Consider the following 25231-nt stretch of genomic DNA (forward strand, 5'->3'; position numbering starts at 1 on the left):
TCAAACAATCTTTCACTTTTTCATAGAAGCATGAAACTTGGTACAGGTGTACAGTTTGGGGGCCTGAAGATTTTCAGATATGGAGCCTTTGCAAAAATGTCATCTGGCAGCCATGGCTGCCATTTTACTTTCTGCTATATGTGAATTATGTATTTTGCATCATATCTCGTGAACCAAACATGACAACAAAGAAAAGGTGATGTCTACCCCTATGTTTTGATGATCAAGGATTACAATGATATTAGACATTAGCACTACATCATAAATTACTCTGGTGAAGAGGTAATGGTGAATTCTGTTACACTGTGAGAAGGAAACTAGAGACCATCTTGCAGCAGGAACACACCAGCCATGATGCCCATTAACATGTTGACCCATGAGTACTCAGTAGTCATTACTACATTATTACAGGAGTTCTCAGTAATCATCGGTCAGACCACAGTCATCTTCAAACTCAGCCTTCATTTTGATTTCAACTACACACCTGTTTCATGACTGCATCCTGCACAGTTATTATTATTAATAATAATAATAATGCATTTTATTTAAAGGCGCCTTTCAAAGCACTCAAGGACACCTTACAAGACACACATAACATAACAACAGTACATCAAACAATATAATCAGGTAACATTGGTGTGGAAGTTAGAATAAATAAATATGAATGCAATTACATAGTGCAATAATACAGAAAATAGGCAAGAATGTGATTGCATAGTTAGTGTGAGACAGAGTATGCCACTCGGAATAAGTGCGTTTTGTGAAGGTATCACACTGTGTAACTGTGAGTAAGTGAGGTACGTGAGGCAAAGTACTCAAAACAGCTTCTGTGGCTGGTTCCCACTACAGTAGGTGTCCAGGTCCATGCCATGATGACACACACACACACACATACACACACACACACAGACTCCCAAGGTGGAATCACAGTATCTGAGAACCTTGGGCAGACTTTCTAATAATATCATGTCTGCGTGCATGTTGTGTAGAACTTTTTGTGAATTTACCTTGACAATACAGTGACTATACATTTAATATTCAATATGAACTTGGCAACTTAGCTGAAAGCAACAACAAACAACTTTCATTTTCTGTTGATTCTGGCCCCTGTGGACTGCTTGAGCACCCCCTCCTCATGTTGTTAAGATGTTCATCATGCTAGACCCTATTAAAATCATTAATACTGTTTTTAGTTTTTAAACACATCTGTTTGCAGAATGCATAACAGTGAGGCAATGTATCTATTTGTGGTGATCAAAGACTTATATATACGTATCCAAAATATGATATAGGTCATTAAAACCAGTTCACCTCTACAGGTAAAAGCCTCTAGCTGCCAGGCCAGTAAGAGCTTTGTAAATCATCATAAATATTCTAAGTGCTGTATCGTAGGCAACTAGACTTCTTACAATTCCTTGAAGACGTTTCACTTCTCATCCAAGAGGCTTCTTCAGTTCTAACTAACTAAAAGGGAGTTGCAGGCTTTTAAACACTGTATGGGAGTGTCCTTACAGAGTCATTAAGGACACGTGTGAGCTCTGAATTTTAGAGTCGTTAGGGCCACTTGTGGGTCGTCTTATTCTTTCTGTCTTTAAAACATGCAACTACCAGGCTAAATTCCTTGTATGTTCAAATATACTGTACAGTATTTAGCCAAAAGTGCTCTCATCCTGAACTATGTGATGCTTGCTGATGGTACGAAGTGTAACTTGGGTTAACACTCTAAACTACAGTTGGTTTGGCTGGAGTCAATCTGATCCAAAACACAAAAGATGTCTGTTTATTATGACATAATAAACTTCATCCATAACCCACAAGGTCTTCCAGTTGGGCATAGCTTTTACTTTTCAATAAGTTGTTTATGAGAAAAAGTATAATAAATACGTTTGATTAAGGCATTACATACACTTAAATGCATATTGTATTTTGTTACGTTGTAGGATGACATCATTAATCAGAAATTCAGAATGTTTGGTCTTCAAGATTACAGCCGGATAAATGTTTGTGTGTGTGTGTGTGTGTGTGCGTGTGTGTCTGCGTGTGTGTGTGTGTGTGTGTGTCGCTCATTGGCATAAATAGACTCAGGACCTGTCCAGTCTCCTGAGGGGGCGGGCCAGTGATGGGACCCACGTGACACGGATACAGGAAGTGAGTGCCGCCCTCCCGCCGTCTCTTTCCTGACCGTCTCTTGTTTGGTTCCGCGCGTCTTTCAGTTGGCGGGTATCTGTATCTGTGGAGCCAGAGCAAGGAAGGACTGCTTTATCACTCATTATCAAGAAAATGTCGGACTGGACCAGAAGCAGACACCGTGAAGCTGACAACAGCGAACATAAAAAGAGGTAAGTGTGTAATTTTAATGTTGTACTTCCACCTCCTTTAAACATCGTTGTTACGAGCTTCCATTGTGACCAGTCCATTATGTTGGTTTAGCTGAGGTCCTTGTTCCGCCTGATATCTCTGTAAGTTAACTGGATGTGTTGCTTGTTACAAAACACATCTAACCTTCTGGTTTTTAACGTTATAAGTCAAGCGAACGCTGCACACAGCTTAAACATTGAAGCTTAATGTAGCTATAGCTGTCTGTCCATGTTACATTAACCACTAAGCTTAAATGTTTGCTGTCGACAGCTCTCCTTTTGCTGCGAGTGCTTGTTTAACTACTACTATACTATTTCTATCTAGTTACAAGTTGCTCCTGTTGGGGTGTTCTCGTAACATTGGGACACACAGCCTGTTCAACATGAGAAGAAAGGCTGAGAAAGGCGCTGAACACTAACACCGGGTCGGAGTGTGCGGATAACTGAAGGGTTATTTAGTTAATCACCTGGACAGGATATAATGGACAGCACAGGTGTTTAGCTGACCGTAACGTTAGTTAACGTTGCTCATGATACTACCGAAGTTAAATGCCTGCTTCGCGACACTTAACAGTACACAACATGACCGGCTAGATAATGGATGGATGAACAAACGGAAGTCAGCAGCAAGTGGCGGGAGAAGCTTTTAAATGCGGCTGCATCACGATTAGTGGGAATGATCATTTTTACATCACAGTTTATAATTCCAATGAAAAAGCTATTAAAGTCTGCCGATGTGACATCTGTCGGGGTCTGTAGCAAATAAACATGTTTTCTTACATTTGTAGAGCAGGACAGTACCTCATTATAGCGCTGTCTGCCACACATTTAGCCTCACTCCAACAGTGGCATCTGCTTGTGATTTGGATATCGCACTTGCCAATATTGCGATTTTGATTATAAATCGATTAATTGTTCAGCCCTACTTGTAAACGGAAATGTTGTATTGTATTACACAATAGAGCTCTGGTGTGAGGAGGTAAAGATCGATTTATTGTAAAGCCCACTTAAACTTAACGTTACTTAAACTAACTAAAGGTTCATAAACTGGTGATGTTAAGAAAAACCTGGTGGCACTTTTAGAACTCTAAAAACTCTTCTACGTTAACTTATCTGGATGAAAATGTTTTCCCTCTGTTGCACTATAACTAAGATTGTTAACCTGTTTCTTAACCAGGTAGCTGAAGCTGTCATCTTTGTTTTTGTTGAGAAACATTTGCATTGTGCTGCGTTCAAGACAACTCAGAACCTCCTGCCCCTACTAGAAAAAGTACAATGGAAGGACACTTGAAGTCAGAATTCCTACTTTTGAACTCAGAGCACATCCATCTATGACATTGACCTCATAAAACATGTCTCTGTGGTCACACAACAATGGTAGCACCCATGGGGAGGGAGTAGAATGTATTTGTAGACTACTGGGTGATTCGGTCTCGGTTGAAACGTTCCCTTCCTTGATGTGCTTGTCATGAAGATCTCTTAAAATGAGGACATATGCTTGTATGTTAAGTGTCTTCCCTGTGTTGCAGCTATGGACTGTCCCGGTGGTCCCACTGCAGGAAGAGAGGGGTCGATGGAAGCCTCCGGGCCAACAAAGAGGCTGATGGTAGTGATAGGGGAAACGGTGGCAACACTGACGCCAGCTACAGCAACTCTGACAAAAGACATGCCAGGTAAGAGTATATACCAACAGTGGAGTGCCTGAGGACTTTAGCAGCCCTGGTTCTCGCCCACTGATTTTTGCAGAAATAATCTCTGTGACAAATAGTAGTTTCTATACTTCCAGTATGTTCAGCAAGATAATCTTCATAAGTGAACATTGCTTTCATGACCTTTTGAAGCACAAATGCCATTGCCTAAAATAAAAAGCTCACATTATTAAACTACATTAGACTATATTTACTGGCACTGTGGCAACAAAAAAATCATAATCCCCTAATTGTCTGTGCTGGTATGTACCACTTTTTGTTTTCTTAATAGTTTCACCACTCCCGAAGGCACAGGCCCAGTGTCTCGCTGTGATAGACGGGATGACTGGGGCAGCCAGGTGGACGATGATGAGATGAGGAGAGATGTACAAAGAGACATGCAACGGTAAGCAAAATATGCTTGTATTTTAGATTAGACTTAGATTTTATCTTCAAGTCATTCAAAACTATATGTATTGAGATTGACTCCCAATCTTCACTGAGTGTATGTGTTCAGTTACAGGAGGAGGATACTGGGTACAGAGGTCACCCAGAGAGAGAGAAAGGCCTCCTCTGGCTCTTCTGGAAGGTATGTCACCTCTCATTCTGTCTTTTATGATTATTAAACCTACAATATTCATTTTCTGGTTAAACATTGTTCTCTGAATGCAGGTCAACATGCTGCAGACAATTAATATGAAGATAATTTGTTGAGTCTGTATGTGTCAATGTTTGATAACCCTGTCTATCTCATGCAGCTGTGACTCCAGAGATGGAGAAAACATGGAGACGGATGAGGCTGTGCTGCTACGACGACAGAAACAGATCAATTATGGCAAGAACACACTGGCCTACGACCGATACATCAAAGAAGTCCCAAAGTAGGTCCACAACATAAACACGCACACCATACAGGTTTGAAACTATTATGAGCACTAGATATTAAAGTCAAGTAAAGTCCACAGAGTAAAAACAGTTTTTCCAGCTGCTTCCTCCTGAAAAAATGCCCGTCTTATCTGATGAGTTATTTTTTACAACTGAAAGGACATTTTTGTTAATACAGAGAGAGTAAAGTATCGGAAAAAGTTAATGTCATTTATTGACTCTGCTGCACACACCTCTCAGATTTGGACGGCAAAGTTGACGGCCCTCCTCAGATCTTTGCTGATTAGCTGGGCTTGCTGTTATTATTTATGGCTGCAGACGTTAGCTTCAGATGAAAATGGCTAATGTGATTAGTAATCATTGTGAGGCAGAAGTCAGCGTGGGTCTGATCATTAATCATCAGTTATAGAGATATAATGACTTGGTGGGTAATGGAAAATATTAGAACAAGTAGAACAGTCTGGTAAGTTCAGAAAATGACATCACTTTGCAGCCTTTAAAACCAGGAAAAGACAACACTTCTGTATGCCATACCACGATATCCAACACCTGAGACGATAGTCTCATGTCATGATAACAATATATATCGCCTAACCCTACTGTACAGTTATGAAAACATTAACAATGAAACTCACATTACCTGACATCTGGTTAGGTATAACCAGTGCCACTGAGAGAGACTGGAACTGGTGCATATAGAACTGTGGGGGCTCTGTGTGGCGATGTTTCTCCCAGATTGGGGAACTCTAATGAATGCAACCATATAAAATTTTAATTTTTAACTTGTAATGGTCCCAGTCCTATAGTCAAAAGTAACTATTGTGTAGAGGCAGAGATGGTTATTGTAGGAGAAAGAAATAAAGGTCTCGGTGCTGGTGCTGTCACGTGTTGTTCTAAAGAGTAATTTACCATTTACAAACTATTAACTTCCCTGTTTTGTTTCCAGACACATGCGTCAGCCAGGTGTTCACCCAAAGACTCCTAATAAGTTCAGGAAGTACAGCCGTCGCTCATGGGACCAGCAGATCAAACTGTGGAAGGTCAAACTGCATGCCTGGGACCCCCCAACAGAGGGCAGCCAAGACAAAGTCCTCGATAACATGTAAGAAGATATTTGGCCTTCAACAAGATATAGGTCACCTGAGGCCTGTAAAGAACTGACAGTACACATTCTGTACAGTCCCAATCAGCTGTCAGTCATGCTCATGTGTTTGTCGTTCCTTCCTCCAGTGACGAGCTGGGTCTTGATGATGTCATGGACATTGAGCTGGACTTCCCAACCCTTTCAGACTGCGAGAGTGCCCCAGCCTCTATCACAACACGCAACCATTCATTGGAGGTGAGTTTGATTTTTTTTTTTTTTTTTTAGAATAATTGTAGCACATCTAAAGCTGAAACAACAACAAACACATGTTTGTGACTGCAGAGAAAACAGTTAACAAACAGTTGAGTTTTAATAGCACTAAAAACCTAAGAAATCTATTGAGTTTTCTGCCAGAAATTACAAATAAAAATGTTACTTGCTGGGAATATACAATGTGCGATCTACATGTTGTAGTAAATCTGTGGTGTGGAAATGCTTTATAAACATTTTTATTGACCTTAATTGCTTGTTCTCTCTTGCTCAGGGTGAAGACTGTATGGGTACTCCAGTTAAAGTACAGAAGACAGACGCCACAACAGAACCTGACATTGCATAGCTCTCCCCATCTTCACACACATTTCAAATGGTTTTTGTTTACTCCTCATTGCCGTCTATGTTACCCAGAGTGACTCTGTTCCAGGTACCAGCTACTTGATCTGCTTGATGCAACGCTGCATCTGCACAGCATCACAATGTGCGTCTTAGCTGGCAGTTATTAGTTCAGCACTGGAACATATTTACTATTCTTTCTCCATTTATATCGGTCCTTTTTAATTTGTAGGTTGGGACGTTTTACAAATGACTAATCTACTCAGGGAGGTTTCTATTATGGCAAGATTTTACATTGCGTTGCATGTTTCAAGTTTCATTCAGTTTACATGGTTTAGGATTTGGTGTAGCACTGATCTGTGGTCTGCTATAGCAGACATCAGTTGTGCAAATGTTAAATCAAACCCTGCTCATACTTGCTTAATATACTGCAAGAATACTGACTCAACCTAGTAGCTTAATGGAAATAGGCAAACCAAAGGCAAACATATTTTCCCTTTATGATTCATTTTGACAACATTGTGTGTATTATTTTAAGTTCTAAGGAGAATTACTTGAGTTATGTGGGGCTGTGATTTGTTTTTACATAGGCTGTTTTTTAATTCAAATGTTACTGTTTCTTATTGCTGTTTCCTCTGTGAAAAATTTCAAATAAAAAAGACAAACTTGAACGTCTCATTGTGTTTTATGACCATAGATTATTATTGTGTCTGCTTTATATTAGAAACACTCAACGCACCATTGCTCCATGAAAACAGTTGTGTTGTTTATGATGACTAGCCCTGTAAATTTACCTGAGAACCAAAACCAATTTCACGTCTATTGCTCCTGCTGGGTAGGGTTTTATTAAAGCACTGGTATGAAATGTTATAACTCAATTCTCTAAAAGGTTAAAAACGCAATTCTTGCCTCATGATGGAAAGTGACCTGACATCATTAAGGAGCATAACTCCTTTATGCGTTTTTTGTTATGAGGATCTCTACAGAAATGTTCTTTCGCATTAGTGAAATAATGGTAATGTTAAGGTTAGTTTCTTCTGATGTGTGGTGTGGGGGTTTCCAACAAGCAGTTCAGTTTGTTGCACATCAGCAGTTATGAGGTTTAGGTATGACACAGTTTTCAAGGGTACTGTAATGAAAGTACATGTATAGTTTCCCACTGAGCCCCAAAAAAGCTGTCCATGTTAAAGAAAGTTTGAGTCAGGGGTGAAGAAGAAAACAAACTAGTAGGAACAGTGTTCATTATCAGCTGTTCAGGTTATTCCGTTGCTTACTGAGGGATGCAACAACATTTACACAGCTGAAGAAAACAAGAATGAGAAAACATTAAGTACTTGGAATCTATATGAAGTGTTTTCTCAATAAGCAATGATATTACCAGAGGCAGGGGGTTTGTTTTTGGTGCGTTTAAGAGACGTGTATTTCTGCTTTTGACGAAGGGGGGCAGTATTGCGCACACAAGTGTTTAAGTTCCCTGAGTTACAAGGTAGAAGGAGAAGGGAAACGACAACGGAGAGGAGGAAAGAAGAGAATTGAACTTTACTGTTACTGTAAAGGTTAAATTGATTCGAGCTTGAGAAGAAAGGTGACTGAGGACCATGCTGAGGGCTTGTCTGAGAGGCGCTAATGTCACAGCCCGGGTAAGACTCGTGTGTGCGCCAGTAACCACTCCTTTACTGCAGCGAGCTAACGCTACCGTGTCGGCATTATCGTGTTGTCATTCAGTGACCCTGGCTCAAGGTGCCATAGCGGATTTTTTATTGTGAACAAGATTGGATCATTTACCTTCAAATCCTCCCTAACTGCCCCGACATCCTGACAGGTCACGGCTCTTTATTTACGTAGGCATCAGAGAGCCGATAAGAAAAAAGCACAATGTCGGTGCTAGCTGTTAGCTTCAATGACAGATGCAGCCGTTGACGTTTGAACCATAAGCAAGCTAAAGCTAAGTTAGTGGACATGAGCTAGCTAGTTGGGAGGTAGACACACTTCATCTGCGACCTCACAAACACACTACTGTCGACCTTACTCCTTTTTTCATGTCAGTAAACGCGTCATGAAGCTTACATGTTAAAAACTAACGTTAGCATTTTTAAATATGGCTAATGCCAGCAACATTTCCGTAGGTTTCAGTCATTAAAAAAAAAACGAAAAAGAAAAAAGTTCATATCTGGTACATGTCAGCTGCAAGATGATTGAGCTAACCACGTTTTCTGTTGAGCCCCACCGTCTGCCCCAGCTCACTGCAGACCTGTCAGAGTCATATTTCTTAAGTGAGCCCTGCAGTTCACCAGGAGGGACCAGTGATCTCACATGGCTCGCTCAGGTTTAACCGACAGGCACAAGCGCACACAAGTAAATACGGGCGTCTGTATAAACTGATAATATGATTGCTTTGCATACTCTGCTGTCTCTGTACTGAAAGAAATATACAGTAGGCCTATATAACGCAGTTATAGTGCCTGTAGTATGATAGAGCTGTTGAGCACACATCACAATATGTGTTTGTATGTTGTAATAAGTAAGTAAGCTTTGTTCAGGTCATTACACTGTGATTGTGGTGACTCGTGTGTTCTTGGAAACCAGATACTGCATTTTGGACTGTAACACAGCCATATACTGTATTTGTATTTGTGTCGGCACAACCCTAATCTACACAATGTCTATATACATCTATAACGTCAAGCAGCAACACTGCATGAACTAGCTGTCTGTCTAATATTGACTTTATTTCTCACTCCCTGTTTCCGTATCCTGCCTGCTCTCTAGAACAACTTCGGGAGAACCCGGTTAACCAATGTGCAACACTGCCGGCACTACACTGCAAGAGATACCGGGTAACACACACACACGCGCACATACACACACACACACACTGTTCAGAGATGAATTGTGCAAAGTTTCAAGTGAGTCATATGGGCAGCTCACACATTAAATTGACCCCTCTTGATGATGGCAAGGCATTGGGTCATCATCACTGGAGTTTCATGCCAGACTGAAGACAGATAACAGATTAAACTTAAGTGTATCACTCCCAAGTTTAATATTTTGCTATTTTGCATATATCTGTGTTAACTGTAGGCCTGAACAACAAAACTGGCCATATGGAAGCATGAGAGACCGAGTGGGGAAATACTCTGGACAGATGTTTCGCAGAACTTTGACGATGAGCAGTTTAAACTGCATTTTTGCATGTCCCAGTGTATGTTTGAGTATGTGTTACAGCTGATTAAACCAGCACTAACACAGAAGATTACACATCGTCGACACGCCCACTCCCTTGCTGTGAATTCACTCCAGTCTGGGGCAAATAATGCAGACATTTAAGTTCACACATACAGCTCCTCTGGGTAAACTCTGGATAAATCTATACAGTGCATCTGTGAAAGGGGCTTAAGACATAAGGAAAGGACGCAAGTGAGGCAAACATGGATTAAAGGGAATTGGGATATACCCATTGTCACACACACTACATATTGACCGCAGATTAATGTCTATCGTTTGCTGTCCTCTTCCACCACAGTGGTGCTGCAAAAGTGGTTGCTGCCGGCCTGGTGACAGTAGGCGGTGGCATTGGAGGTACGATACTCTACGCCTCATGGGACCACAAGTTCCGAGCAGCTGTGGAGAAAAATGTCCCATACTCAGACCAGCTGTTTGGTTTGGTTTTGGGACCTGCTTCTCAAGATGACAGCCTCCCCATCAAAAAACAGGTCAGGATTGGTTCACAGCATATTTTGACTATGCACTAAGGTCAGCTGGATTCTCTTCTGCATTAGATGAGACTGTTTTAAAATACAATAGGGTGTGAAAGAGAAAATCCCACTCCTTAACAGAGCTGGTAAATAAAGCCAATGACTTTAAATTACACACGTCCCTAGGTGATCCTGAGTACGATCTGTTCTCAGGGCTCATCCTTGCATATTTTAAGAGAATGTACCAGCTAGACAAAAGCGGGTCAAAATTCAGTCCTTTCTTTACTCAACTCTACAGTGCAAATGGAAGTAGAAAATATTTGATTGCACCTTTGATTGACTGATCTGACACTCAGACAGGTTGTCAAGATTAGCTAAGCTCTGACCCGTAAAAATCACTTCACCACCACCCAAACTATCGGCCAATCAAGCACCCTTACTTGCTTTTGTTCTATGCCTAAAACATCTAAATCACAGACTTTGTGCATAAATGATTGTCAGATGAGACTTCTACAAAAACATTTTGAGACTCTCAAGCCTCAGCTAAAATGGCTGCTGTTGCTGCTGTTTAGATGGAGTTGGCGCAGCCTCCCTCAATGATGGAAAAACAGATGAAGGCCAAAACCAAGTCAGAGAAAAAGGTGAGGGAGGCGGCAGAGAGTTCAGCCAACGAGACAAGTCCTGTCCCAACACAGCCGACACAGAGCATCGAAGGTACGTATGGAAACGAGGGAGAAAGACTGAGCCATGAGATCTTATTATATAGTGTTATTGTATAAATGATGAATTTGAGTTTTGTTGAAATGTCAATGTTTTACGTGGACTCTGTTGTTTGTATGCCCCCTCAGAGGTTTCTCAGGGTAAGCTGTCTTCTGTCACTTAAGTTTTCCTGTAGAATGCTGTGCTCCTGTCTCTTACTCTAGAGTTTAGAGCCGAAACAATTAAGGGCAACACACACGGACAGTGTCATGGAGAGCCTGTCTCTCTCTGACAGTCTGACTTTTGCTTACGACACTTTCCTCAATGATGAAGTCGTTTAGAATACTGCCAAATCATTTCCCCAGGTTACTACTAACCCAGATGCCTCTGTAGTTGTTGGGATCAAATGTGTCTCCATTCTTGAAGATGGGTTTGATTTCAAGACCTTTTCCGTTTTTCTGATATCCTTAGCTGGAGTTCTTTATCTGTCACTTTCATAAAACACACTTGGCATCCATAGCAAAACATTGTTCTCCTAAACAACAGCATTCAGCAGACAAGACCCATAAAAACAAGGTCACTAAAAGAAAGAATAGATAAAAAGAACATGTAAAAAACATTAATGTGTGTTTTTGGTTAACCGGGAGAGGCCGCTGTGATCGTGTGCACCCCCAGGTGCCCCTGCCCAGCAGCTGCTGGACATCCTCCAGTGTGAAGTTGGAGTGGACAGGTTTATGAAAGGGGAGTCCTCTCAGCAGCTCATAGAAAACAATGGGTGTGGATGTTTTTACGAATGTCATCCACCGATGATGTGTGTTGCCCTTCAGTCCTTTAATCGATCACAGTAAAATAATTGGCAAATATTTTGGCAATTGATTAGTTTTCCTTTTCAACAAAGACGTATGTTTGTCTTAGTCTGTTTTGGCCTTCTTTGACTTTACAATTGGCGTTTTTTTAGTCCTGTTCAAGCACAACTAAGGAATCCCAAAATGTTAAAAAATGAACATAATATAACTCTTTAGACCTTCTGCAACAAAATCCAGAATCTCAAAGCCAAATTATTTTACTATAATTTCAGAAATTCAGTGTGCATAGCATCCAGCATTGTGTTCCTTTGATTTGTTCAAGGGCCCATCAAAGGTCTACACGTTCAGTTTTGTTACACAGGCTCACGTATGTGCAACCTCACAAACTGCATGCGTCATTCTGAATTTGTGTCCCATCCAGAGGCTTCAGCAGAGGCGACTCATATTATCTCAGCCATAAGTGAGGTCCCATCAGTCCCTGCTCCATGTGACACTGAAGCAGCAGTCAAAGGTAATATCATCGAGCTGCACCTGTCCACACTCTGATATCTGAAAGTAAAAGCTCTTTGGATATTAAAGTTAACACATGGATAAATGTTTGTATCAGTTAGGTAGAAAAATTAATTTATTTGATCATTACAGTTGACAATGGGTTGGTACTGACTCAGTGACTCTCTGGGAGCTATAGATATTGCTATCAGTAGAGCCTTTGAATGTAGACCTTCTAGAGGTTAAATCACAAAATACACCTGTAATTCACATACAATCTAGCAAGGTGTCTGTGGTTCTACAGTGTGTACGTGTCACATTACTGGATTGCTATGGTAGAGGACATAAGTTTACATTGTGTCTATGAGTGTGTGTCCATGTTGTTTCCAGAGTGCAAAGAATGCCATGCCCATGAGGAAACCCCGGTGACAGCAGTAGTTCATCCCGACACAGAGTCTCTTGCGGCAACAGAACCACTGAAAGAACGTCCAGTAGAAGAAGTGACGGCTAGACTGGCTCAACAAGACCAGGAGGAACAGGAAATCCTAACATGTAGGCTGACAACGACGACAACACACACACACACACACTGTATAGGATAATCGGTCATATGGTTAATGGGAAATACTCTAATCAGTTTATGCTATTATATAACAAACTGTTCAGAATATAAAACTTTAATAGAGGTGGTGGAAAAACATATTTATCTCTGTGTGCAGACATATCTGCTTTCTTCTAGACATTTTTTCATAATTTCTACCTGCATGTTTCCTTCGTAACATACTGTCACTACCACAGGAGGCTGTCACACACACACCCCTCCATAAGACACCCCCAACTCGTAAACCAATCCCTTCATTTACCTTTTTAAAGTGGTGAGACTGTCCTATCTGAGCTGGCAGCGTGGCCTTCATATTCTTTCTTTTGCCGTGTTTAGTATAAGTCTGGGAGACTTTGGACATTTGAGTTCTTGGGACTGTGCAGTAGCTGTGATAAATCCAAACTGACAAGAGGTAAAGCAACCCAAGCAACCGGTCATACCGTTACACTACACTTCCTTTATTGGCAAATCATTGAAAACGAACAAACAAATCTAATGTTGCTTTTCAAGTAGCTAGTCAAATTAAAGCTGAAACAGACACCCCCTTCCTAGTGGCACTGCTGTTGCAAAGACAACAGCAGTGCCACAGTAGTAGCAACATGGCTACTGCTTGCAGCCTGGCTATTGTCCAAAGCATAACAAACCCATAAGAATCTCAATTTGCACCCTGATCTCAGTGCTGTGAAAAGACAGACTTAAACACGCTGTTGAATTAATAAGTAGGCAGGTTTTGTTACTTACCGTTCTAGTATAAGAATGCTGGTTTTGAACTGTCTCCTGTCCCAGCGGTAAGAGGAAACACAGTTCAACAAGTAAATGTCCGTCCATTCACTCGTGTTTTACCTCAGTTTCTATCACTCTCTCCCTTCACCGTCTTTGCCTCCTCCGTCAGAGGGGTTCTTTTCTTTTGCAGTGTAGAGTTTCCACAGTTATTCCAGTTGTTCCACCGTTACCTGGGGATAGTGATCAGAGAAAACGGTGCCTCTTCCTGTTTTGGTTGGGCAATGGCAGAAGCACTTCCTTTGTGCTGAATTCAACCTTCATTTTTGGAGGAGAAATCCAGCCCATTGGCAGACTGAATAGCATACATTTGCAGTCTATTCAAGGATGTTATTTTTCTCTAGCCATTACACTGTGCAATCAGTATTTACTTCAGAATGATAAGTTAAAGCAAAAAAGTTGTCTATTGTCAGTTTGAGTTGAATGTACTAATTGAGCATTGTGTAGCTACCCCTCTTTGCACACACTCTGGATTCTCTTCTTCTACTCTACACCCTGCTCTACACTCTGTCAACCTCTGATCTTTCCTGTCTGACTGTTTTGCAGCTGTATCAGCCAGTCTTGAAGACTCACTGGCCAACACAGCTAAAGCTACATTGCAGGCCATTGGAGCGCAGGAAGCAGCCCTGCAGGCTATCACACGGCACACACTCAAACTGAAGGAGGCTATGGAAGCAGAGGTACAGTACACAGTGACACTGACCAAAATCATTTTTTGATAAATGGTAATAAATTAATTTTGTGCTGAAAGTTACAAAATTGAATCTGTTGCTAAAATGGAACAATGATGATGAAGGGCTGTACGATATGGTCAAAAAGTGATATTGCAATTATTTTGACAGATATTAAGATTGGGATATAATTCATGATTATTATGGATGGTTAAATTTTACGTCACAATTTTCATTGTCACTGAAAAGCTAGTAAAATAATGCTGATGTGGCATTTCTCCTGGTCTCTGCCAAACAAACTTGTTTTATTACATCTGGAGAACAAGCTGTGTAGGCCAGAGTGTCTCTGCAGCGCTATAACATTTCATTAAAACACTGTTTTGTGACACATCCTACCTTTTTATAAAATTGCAGTTCTTGTGATTTGAATATTGCACATAGTCATATCGCGATTTAGAATATTTTGCGATTAATTGTGCAGCCCTAATGATGACGATAGTAGAATGCCATTTCTGTTTTCCTTTCTTTCTAAGTACTAGTATTGACGGCATACACAAACATTTTTTTAAACTTTCCTTAAATGGAAAATTCAATTGTATGTTCACAACAAATCCTATACTGTTATATAACATTTTCTGCACCAGGTTACAGGACCTTTCTCTCACTCTCACTCAAACAAATCTCAGAATTAAGTGCTCTAGCACTGGACAGAATCCAACTGAAAATGAATTGTCGTATAACTCTCTCACTTTATCTAACATGTTGTGAGCTATTATATGAAGTGTCCTGTTGGTGAAACCGTCTAAGTGAATTTAAGTTCGCCTTTATAGGCATTTACATAGTATATACTGGCATATGCAGTACTTTTGTTTGTGAAAGGTACAAACGGAAGAAATCTGTAAAGTGCTGCAGTTGATGTGAGCGGAATAAAAAGTAGGCCACTCTGGATGAGACATTGGAGCATCTGTGTTGTTATTTGAATATATCGTCAAAGAATAGGCGCAAGTTATAAACCACAGCTACAATGTTTTACTTTCCCAAAATAAAACAGGTGCAACAGATCTTAAACAGCAACCCTTGTGTCAGCTCGAGTAACGTCCCTGTCAATGCTGCACTCTGTGCCTCTGTGGACTCTGCTCCCACAGTGAAACATACCGACAGCACAGGAGAGTAGAGAAAGCTCTCAGAGCGACCTTAAATGTCAGCAGAAACCCAGCAAAGACTCTCACACTGAGCTGAAATCAAACGATAGCACATAAATTAGGTAAATAACAAAATATGTTGTTCCTCTCTGTCCGTACCAACTGTCCGTCTCATTAGGGGGCGGGCGGAGTGTGTCTATATCTGACACTGTGTGGTCACCAGTCGTGGCCGATCATGCTGAAAACTGGCCGATTCTGTTCCCAAACGCCGTATCTCTAGTTTTTGGCAACCAATGGCATTCAGCTCATGTTTTAGTCTCTTAGTAACCGGTACGGCCATAAGAGTTATTGGTAATTAAATCATCTATACCTAACCACAAAACTTCTTGCCAGTACTTCCTGTGCTGCATAATCATTTTGCAGTAGAGTGATTACTCTTATTATGAATCCAGGTTCCACCGCAGGAGAAGTCAGCCCAGTGGAAAGATCTAGAAGCTGCTCTTGCTGATAGAACTTGTGCTGTGACTGATGCTGAAACTGCTCTGCTGAAAGCTAAGTAAGACTTATGTCGAACCGCATACACACATGCACACACACAGTGTTTTGTTGTTTTGTTCCATCTCAATTTTTATAATAAGAATTTGATCTTTTGTTGTTAAGGAAGATGCTTCTAATTTCAGACAAGAGCATCCCTGAACTTCCTCTCTAAGAATCATTTGAAAGATGTGATGATCACATCAGGGCTTTACAGAGTGTTAAGGACACGTGTGAGCTCTGAGTTTCAGAGTCGTTAGGGCCACTTGTGGGTCGTTGACCCAACCGGCCTTCATGTGGGTTGCTAAGGCTAGGTGAGCCCTGGGGTGAATGGTTGTTAAGTTGTCTGGGGTTCCCTCCCCAGACAACTTAACAACCATTCACACCTGAATGGAACTGGAGAAGCTTCTTGGATGAGAGGTGAAACGTCTTAAAGAAACTGAAACATGTCCAGTTGCCTACAATACAATACAATACAAAACAATACAGCACTTAGAATAAGCCTGTGTTCCCATCCTAAACATTACCCTGACTCACTTCAAAATTTTGCAACTGTTTTCTTCTCAGACTTCTTCCTCCCCTAAACCATCCTGTGTCTCTCTCCCTGTAGTGAAGCTTTGGACGGTCTCAAGTCAGAGATTGACAAGTCTAAAGGGTTGAAGGTTGCTTCTGTTCGCCCGCTGGTTTTAGCGGCAGAGGAGAATCTCCATAACATGGTGGTGGACTTGGACAAAGTGGTCACTAAGGTGAGGACAATGTTTGTACATTATGTGCAGAGATCAGATGAAAAGACTTTAAAATATAATTGAAGATTCATTTTGCTGCTTTCTTGCTAAGAGATTAATGTTCAGACTGATACCACTCTCAATCTCACCAATAAATATGAAGCTACAGCCAGCAGCCAGTTAGCTTCATTTTGCATAAAGACAGGATGTACGTGTTTAGCGCAAAAGGGCGAGGGTCAAGTGATGAGGTCAAATTAAAGCAGAGCCACATACACATCATTTCACATTAAGACAAAGTGCAAAGTGTCACTGAGTCGGCGTGGGCCAGACGTGTGGCTCTCCTGGGCCAGATCTGGCCTGCAGGCTGCTAATTGGGGTTTACTGCTATCAGCCGACATGCGAAATTGGTCGAATTTATTGTCGGTGGTTAACCGTTAGTTCAGCTCCCATAGCAGCTCTTGATTGCTCAACAAAAATAATGTCCCTGTGTTTTTATTGTTTTTAAGGATATTGGCAGTTCTGCTTGCCAGTACATAAAACTGCTAAACTCTGTGTCTGTGTCTGTGTCTGTGTCTGTGTCTGTGTCTGTGTCTGTGTCTGTGTCTGTGTGAGTAGGTGCACTCTGCAGAGTCTGAAGCAAAGATTGTCTCCCAGTACAGTGAACTGGTGAATGAAGCTAAACAACAGTTCCAGAGGGAAGTAAGCAGCCTCACTCCAGAGATCCAGGCCAACTGGAAGGGGCTCAGTAAGACCTTACACACACACACACACACTATACTGTTAGTACATGAGATAGAATTAGGACACAATTGTTCTCTCCCTGATCAATATAAACACCTGAAGTTGTAAAAGTAAATAATTGTGTTCCTATTTTTCTGTGAGCTGGTAAACTGTCAACAGATGACCTGAATGCCCTGATTGCCCATGCACATCGTCGTCTTGACCAGCTGAATCGAGAGCTTGCTGAGCAGAGAGTCAGAGAACAGATACACATTGATGCAGCACTTGAGCAGCAGAAGCTGGAGGACCAGAAAGCCCTGGAGAAAGCTGTCAACACTTCCCTGCAGCATGTCAAGGAGGAAGCCCGGCTGGAGCAGGAGAGGAAGGTATGGAGGGGAGAGAAGGTGGTTTGTGGTTTGCTGACCTTGATCAGTGTTATGCAACAAACAGATGCCAGGAGATGACTGGAAGTTACCAAGTTATCAGTTATCAGTGTAACTGTTCCAACAACACAGATTAATTAAGTGTGTGTGTGTGTGTGTGTGTGTGTGTGTGTGTGTGTGTGTGTGTGTGTGTGTGTGTGTGTGTGTGTGTAGCTGTCTGAGTTAAGGGAAGTGATGGAGGCAGAGATGAGGACTCAGCTGCGGCGTCAGGCGGCTGCTCACACAGACCACGTCCAAGATGTCCTCAAAGTCCAGGAGCAGGAGCTGAGAGCTGACGCTGAGCAGGTGTGCAAACATTTCTACAATTCTACAAAACACTGACAACAAAAAACTTGAGACACTGTGTCAAGCTTATGTGTCAAACTTATGTGGGTTGTTAACCCCCCCAACCAGGTTTAATGTTGGCCTGTATTGGCCGAATGGAAATAGGAACAGCTAAAATGTCCTGTCCGAAATATGCCAAATAAATACAGGAAATAATGAATTAATAGCATGTTAAATAACCAAATTCAAGGTGATTTATTTGTCATTACACATTATGGGTTGTGTCACGAAATGAATGTTTGTGAACTTCTTCGTGTGACACAAACATTAGAAATATATACAGTTACTTATAAACAAATATGCATAAACACTTTTAAATGTGCTTCTGGGTTAATGTTAATAGTAGCAACAAGATGGTGATGATAATATGGTCAGCATCGTCATATTAAAAGTCTGACATCAGGAAAACACTGTCCATCCACTTTTGAGTGTGTGCCCCAAGCATCAGTTGTTTGTTTTAAAAAAAAAAACACATGTCCTGTAGTTGTTTTATATGGACTGAATTCTGTAATATTAATAGACAAATTGGCCGTCAAAACAAAATGTCTAGTGTGAACTCTTGTTTATGAGAGTCATTAGGGTTACATGAGTGGAGGCATGGCTGGGTGTTGTAGCTGCCTGTGGAGGGACTGCATTGGTTGCTGGAGAAATGCACTCTGCCTCCCCCTCATTTTGTTCAAAGGGGCAGAAGACTGTTCAATTTGTTTTCAAAATTATTCTTGTTAGCCCAGTTTAAAAACAAAAATGCAAATATAGTGTGATAATATTGAATAACCCTAACCCTATCAAATCAGGAGATAAGCATATCATCCCAGACCTAATTTTTAATATATTTATTAAACTACAGTCACAGTGGGGCAGCTCAGTTGGAAAGAGATGGTCTAAAAGCCCACAAGTGACATCTGATGGTTAAGCCTGCACCAGGCCTCCATCAAAGAAGGCAGTTGGTGGCCAGTATCAAATTCACAATAAGTAAATACTTACAATAATCAATTAAGTTGATGAGGTTTAACATTTAATATATTCTCTTTGTACCATTTTTCAATTGAAAATATGTCAAAAAGGATACTACTTGCTTGTTGTGGTTCATGTCTCTTAAAGTCTGTCAAACATTCCTTTAAAGCTCTGCTGTGGTCTGTGTTGTTCAGGTCCTGGGCAGCAAGTTGCTGGAACAGGAGACCCACTACCGTCAGCTGAGCCAGGAACAACTTGATAACTTCACTTTGGATATGAACACTGCATATGCAAGACTAAAGGGGATGGAGGAGGCTATTGACAGTAAGATAAACATGCACACACCAAAATAATAATTACATTACCTGCAGCGATTCGCTGTGCGCATTTAGGCCTGAGGCACAGCAGCTTAACTAAATTGATCATTTAGATCTCTCTACAGGCTGACAAGATTGATCTGAATCTAATGTTAATTATTATTCTTCTACACATCCAAAAGTTCACACACACAGTCCAGAATCATGAAATAACCGCCCTCCTGATAAATCCTGAGCTCCATCTAGGCCGTCTAAACATTTTTATTTCAGAAGCTAAAAATTAAATTCTGTTTCCTCTGGGGAGTAAGGTGTAACTCTCTCCATAGTACTGAAGCAGAGGAGATTGATCAGTCATTAAAACAAGTATGATCATTGGTCAAATGTTCAAGTACAATATTTTCCATTGAAATGTAGCGGAGTATAAAATAGTAGAATACGTAAATATTCAAATAAAGTTCAAGTACCTCAACTTTTTATTTTTAGTTCAGTACTTCGGTAAATGTACATCACTCGGTAACAACCGAAAATGGGTTGAGGAGCATTAATATTAAGTGTTAATTAGTTGACACTGAAGTACAAGCTTACAGACTTTTGAGCACCTGTTCAGATACTTCATGTCTTCATGCTGTGTCAGATAATCAGCTGAGACAACATTTCACCCTGTTGATTGTGTGTGTTGCAAAAACACAATCCAGACACATCTGTGGAGTGATGTACTGTAAGAGAGTGGAGTTTTCAGTTTCTCACAAACCAACTCAGTGCGAGTACAGAATACAATACAATGCCTTGCAGAATACATGAACCACACAACAGACGAGCTCCATTTTGTCTGGTCGTCAGGATACTCAGGGAAGTAACACTGATCATTGACTAACAGCTGACATTATTGTGATGTTATAATAAGATTTATAGCATTTAAAGATATTTTTACATTATTCTAACAACAAACTTTTGTTTTCACCTCCTGATAACCTGTTGTTTTGTTGTTATGACACAAGATATTTCCATGTTAAAACAAGATATACTCACTTTATAATATCTTTTCATCTTATAACAGTAAAAATGATCACGTTAAAACATGAAACATTTGAAGCTATAAGAAGATAACAGTTTATTGTTACAACAAAAATGATTTCTTTGGTAGTTATGCCACTACTAGGTATAGCCGGTATAATCAGATACATTTTTTTTGTATCATGTAAAAATGTGAAAATATCTTTTTAGTATGAAAAACATCTTGTTTTAGCAATAAACTGGTGTGGTCAGAGATTGAACAGACTTAAACCTTTCGACCAGCAGAGGTCAGAGCACAACCAAGTTGTAGACAGCTTGTACACAGCGTTCAGTGATGTAGTGAGTCATTTCGATCTTTTAGTATGCAAAGGTATGGACCTGGGTCAGAATAGGTGCTTTGAAAAGTGAAATATGGTCTCTTGATGTCACATCTCGTACTCTGTTAAACCCTGTCATGTAAACACCTTCCTGTCTCTTGAATTCAGGCCATGTGGTAGCAGAGGAGGAGGCCCGGAAGGCTCACCAGCTCTGGCTCTCTGTGGAGGCTCTCAACTACACTTTAAAGACTGCTGATGCTGATTCCCCCACCGTGCCTCTAGAGGGCGCTGTTCAGGCTGTGCGAGACAGCTGCCACGACAACGACTTTGCCTTGGCTCTGTCATCAGCTCTCCCAGAAGAGTCCCTGCACCGCGGCGTGTACAGTGAGGCCTCTCTCCGTGCCCGCTTCAACTCTCTACGATCGCTGGCACGCCGGGTTGCCCTCGTTGACGAATCTCACAACTCCTTGTACCAATATTTCTTGTCCTACCTTCAAGCTGCATTGCTGTTTGAGGATAAACAGAAGGCCCCACCTGCCCAGTTGAGCAGTGAGGATTTAGACCCGTTCAAGCTTCTGGCATATGCAACCTTCTGCTTAGAGCATGGGGATCTGGAGTTGGCAGCTAAACTGGTGAACCAGTTGAGAGGAGAGGCCAGGAGAGTGGTGGAGGACTGGCTGTCTGAGGCCAGACTCACACTGGAAACCAGGCAGGTAGTCAGCTTGCTGTCTGCTTACGCAAATGCTGTGGGGTTAGGAACCACCCAGGCTCCATAGGCTGCCACTCTCATTTAGCCTTGTAATCCTTAAAGAAAAATCTCTTTCCAGTGTCAAGTAGTTGCCCACTTTAGGCTTGAAAGGTAGCTTGATAGTGGTTGTAGCTTACATCCCTGTGGAGGTAGGTGTACTCACCTTTGATTCACAACAGGAAGAGTGCTTGATACTCACATACCCCCTTTTCACTGTTGTATTCCTTTATGTTAACTGAAGTTAACCAAGTGATGGATGTTAAGATGCAACATAAGTTTCTTTGTAATGAAGCACTAAGTCACCGTGGGTAGTAATTTGTAAAAAAATATGATTTAATGCATCCTCTCAATCTACTCTTGTTAATTCAGGCCTACAGGTTTAGTACAGCTATTTATTTCTGGTAATTTTGGCATGGAAAATGAATCCTATCATTGATTAAAGAATTTATCATGCTGCATTTTATTTTTGTCAATACTGCACATTACAATAAATCATCAACAAGAATGCGAGTGGTAAACGTCTTAATTCCTCCCTTGCTACTGTTGAAAGGACTGCATTTCAAGTACTGAATATTCAAAGACAATCAGCTGCAGTTGAACAGCAGAATGTCAGTGTGTGCTACTGTCGTGGTCAAAAGTTTACATCCACTTGTAAAGAACCCGTGTTTCATGGCAGACTTGAGTTCCAATGAGTTCTCATTTTTCTGTGATGGAATGAGAGGAACACAAACTACTTTGTCACAAAAAACATTCATGAAGTTTGGTTCAATATTGAGTTTATTAAAGCTCTTCTGAAAATGTGACCAAATGTGCTGGATCAAAAATATACATACGGTAACTTGAAGGATCAATTTTGGTGATTATAGAAAGTTGTGTGACTCAAATGTTCTTTGTAGCATGGCCTCTTAACTTCAAGTGTCAAGTGATTCTGATTGACTTTTCATTAATAGGGCTTGTTTGATACACCCATTAGACTCAGCCACAAACACTACAATGGGAAAGTCTGAAGACCTCAGCACTGATCTGTAAAAGCACATTATTGATTTGAACAAGTCAGGAAAGGCACTTGGAGCAAATTCAAAGCAGTTACAGGTCCCAAGATCAACTGTACAAACAACTGTTTGTCAGTATAAAGTGCATGGCACAGTTGTGTCACTGCCACCATCAGGAAGAAAACACAAACTATCACCTGCTGCTGAGAGAAAAGTGGTCAGGATGGTCACGAGTCAACCAAAAACCACCAAAAAGCAAGTCTGCAATGAATTAAAAGCTGCTGGATACAGGCAACTGTCCACAATCAAGTGTTTTGCATCACCATGAGCTGAGAGGATGCTGTGCAAGAAAGAAGCCCTTGCTCCAGACATGACACCTTAAAGCTTGATTGAAGTTTGCTGCTGATCACATGGACAAAGAAAAAACCTTCTGGAAGAAAACTCTGTGGTCAGATGAAACAAAGATTGAGTTGTTTGGCCACAATGAGCAACAATATGTTTGGATCTTTTTAATAAGAACATTCTGGCATTTTCTGAGAAAGGGTAAATAACTAATTATTACATTAATGTAATTTATTTGAAGAGATTTCCAAGAAACATCCAAATGCTTTCTTCTGTACTATCATGTCATTTTAATTTCCAACTAGTTTCTGTCCCTTCAGCAGGCCAACAAATTAAAGTGTGTTGTTTCAGCTTAATGTCCAAAAATAAAAATTAAAAAATGTACTTGCCTGCAGCAGTCTGGCAGAAACTAGTTGGAAATTAGGCTACAACAGTTCACTTCAATTTAGTGACCTCCTGAGGGAAAATTAAATGGAAACTTGTTGGAGATTAAATTTACATGATCAGCAGAAGTTAGGGGCTAAGATGCTTTGTGAATAACTTTTTTCTTTTCAGGATCTAGTCTTAATTTTCAGGAAAAAATCTTAGAAAACGTCATTATTCTAAGAATTTTCTTAGGATTTCATCACCAGGAGCAACTCTCTGAACTAGGAGGATTCATGAACATGGCTTCCGCCTTCTTTCGTCCAGATCCATGCATTACTCTGAGAAATTAACAAAAATGTTGAGAAGCGCTCTATCCCAGAATGTTCATGGATTGCCCTTTATCAAGATCCAAACCAAAAGTTAATGCAATCTATTCTGGGCCCAGACCCATCCTCCCTCCAAGTTTTGTGGAAATTTGTTCTGTAGCTTTTGTGTAATCCTGCTGACAAACCAACCAACCAACAAACAAAACTGACATGGCTGAAAACATCTTGGTGGAGGTGAAAATAGAACTGATAAGGCCAGGTTGCACAATGATTTTTTTTCTAAATTGGGACAGCAGGTGATTCATTTATAAATCAGGAGGTCCCACAACACAGAGGTGCTTCTCACAGCTTTAAATTACGCTTCAAGTTTCACTGAATCTTGACTGCTTACTTGCTTACTTGAATCATTTATTTACAAAGACCCAACATTTCCCCCACGAGCAAGCACTTGGCGACAGTGATAAAAACTCAGGAGCATGGTACGCTGTAACAAACAGGATTGGCTGTATTGTTTTCCAGGACATACCGCTCACCTCACCTTCCCTTACTGTGGCTGGGAAAAAGAAACCTCACAAAAGGACCTCTCTAGACTCAGTGTTTAGTGTGTCCGTTCTGGGCTAGTGTACAAACATGGCAGCGAAACACAGCGGACACGGTGGAAGAGGACCTGCTCCCTCTGTAGACTGCAGGCATTTTAAGATATGACAACCCAACAATCTTAGTTAGATTAGTGATTTAGTTTCTACAAGATGTATCTCACTGGACCTTTAAGAAAGATGCAAAGTGTGCACAACACAAATGAACACAAAATATATGGGCACAAAATTCAGAAAACAAACAAGATAACATAACATAATATGCTGGACAGAAACACAAAAACCTTTTTAACAAAGTTTAATGATTTTAATGTCATAAAAGACAAAAGCCCAGCCAGTTACTTTCCTCTGAGAAGCCCAGAGACTGTTTATTGAAATGTATATCGTTGTGTAAAATAAATCCACACATAACCTGAAATACATTATTTACTGTATGAACACTTTATTTGCAAAATTGGTTCAGACATCCCTCAAACGAATAAACAAACACCTGTCTGATACTCTGCACACACACAAAAAACATGATTCTTCTGAGTGACATAAATAACAACTTATCCAAACATACTCAGTTTGTATATTAAGATTCACATGTTCGTGCACAGACACCTTACAGATTAAAACATCCAACAAAAACATGTAACTTATTCAACCTCAACTCATCCTCTCTTCATATCAGTGCAGACTGTTGGCTTCACTGGATGGCTGTTGGGAGTGTTTTAGGCTGTTGGAGGGAGGACTGGCAGCAGTCATTGTAATGAAGGCAGCATGACATGCCATTAGATTATTCAGTAGTGCTCCAAGAAATCACTATTTGTCCTTTGCAGCCTAAAAGGTGTGATCAGTGATATTCACTGTCTGTTTGCACAAAATGAGCAGAATATGGGAACAGCTGTTCACCTAATGCACCTTATGTGGAATGTCACTATATTTCAATGCGATCATCAGCACAACCCAACCAGAAACATGGATGATATCTTGTGTCTAGTGACTGTTCTCTCTGATCGAGT

At 40.7% G+C, this 25231-nt stretch overlaps 2 protein-coding genes across 3 annotated transcripts; both read left to right on the top strand.

Moving 5' to 3' along the window:
• Window positions 1–2180: 2180 nt before the first annotated feature.
• slbp (stem-loop histone mRNA binding protein) lies at window positions 2181–7294 on the top strand. 2 transcript variants are annotated; one of them, XM_073486973.1, is made up of 8 exons: window positions 2181–2339; window positions 3887–4030; window positions 4338–4451; window positions 4563–4634; window positions 4804–4926; window positions 5877–6032; window positions 6161–6269; window positions 6559–7294. In XM_073486973.1, the coding sequence occupies exons 1-8, from the start codon at window positions 2281–2283 to the stop codon at window positions 6628–6630; spliced, it is 849 nt and encodes a 282-aa protein (XP_073343074.1). In that variant the 5' UTR covers window positions 2181–2280; the 3' UTR covers window positions 6631–7294. The 2 variants fall into 2 exon arrangements, with proteins under 2 accessions (XP_073343074.1, XP_073343075.1); XM_073486974.1 differs by having other exon boundaries at window positions 4569–4634; window positions 6559–6720.
• An 819-nt stretch (window positions 7295–8113) lies between these two features.
• On the top strand, window positions 8114–22107 carry immt (inner membrane protein, mitochondrial (mitofilin)). The gene is made up of 14 exons (XM_073486787.1): window positions 8114–8263; window positions 9393–9460; window positions 10147–10336; window positions 10891–11032; window positions 12245–12334; window positions 12703–12864; window positions 14240–14373; window positions 15959–16062; window positions 16651–16786; window positions 17381–17510; window positions 17648–17871; window positions 18082–18213; window positions 19401–19530; window positions 21023–22107. Exons 1-14 carry the CDS (start codon window positions 8222–8224, stop codon window positions 21628–21630), a joined length of 2292 nt encoding a protein of 763 aa, XP_073342888.1. The 5' UTR covers window positions 8114–8221; the 3' UTR covers window positions 21631–22107.
• Window positions 22108–25231: the final 3124 nt, after the last annotated feature.

Source organism: Pagrus major, chromosome 18 (genome assembly GCF_040436345.1).
Source record: "Pagrus major chromosome 18, Pma_NU_1.0".
Classification (NCBI taxonomy): Eukaryota; Metazoa; Chordata; class Actinopteri; order Spariformes; family Sparidae; genus Pagrus; species Pagrus major.

What these genes read in the sequence shown, in the direction of transcription:
- slbp (XM_073486973.1), top strand. Translation starts at nt 2,281, where the DNA reads ATGTCGGACTGGACCAGAAGCAGACACCGTGAAGCTGACAACAGCGAA. An exon ending in AACAGCGAACATAAAAAGAG is followed by an intron (nt 2,340 to 3,886) that starts GTAAGTGTGTAA and finishes CCTGTGTTGCAG; the next exon opens with CTATGGACTGTCCCGGTGGT. An exon ending in CACGCAACCATTCATTGGAG is followed by an intron (nt 6,270 to 6,558) that starts GTGAGTTTGATT and finishes TCTCTTGCTCAG; the next exon opens with GGTGAAGACTGTATGGGTAC.
- immt (XM_073486787.1), top strand. Translation starts at nt 8,222, where the DNA reads ATGCTGAGGGCTTGTCTGAGAGGCGCTAATGTCACAGCCCGG. An exon ending in GCCTCCCCATCAAAAAACAG is followed by an intron (nt 10,337 to 10,890) that starts GTCAGGATTGGT and finishes GCTGCTGTTTAG; the next exon opens with ATGGAGTTGGCGCAGCCTCC. An exon ending in TGGACAAAGTGGTCACTAAG is followed by an intron (nt 16,787 to 17,380) that starts GTGAGGACAATG and finishes CTGTGTGAGTAG; the next exon opens with GTGCACTCTGCAGAGTCTGA.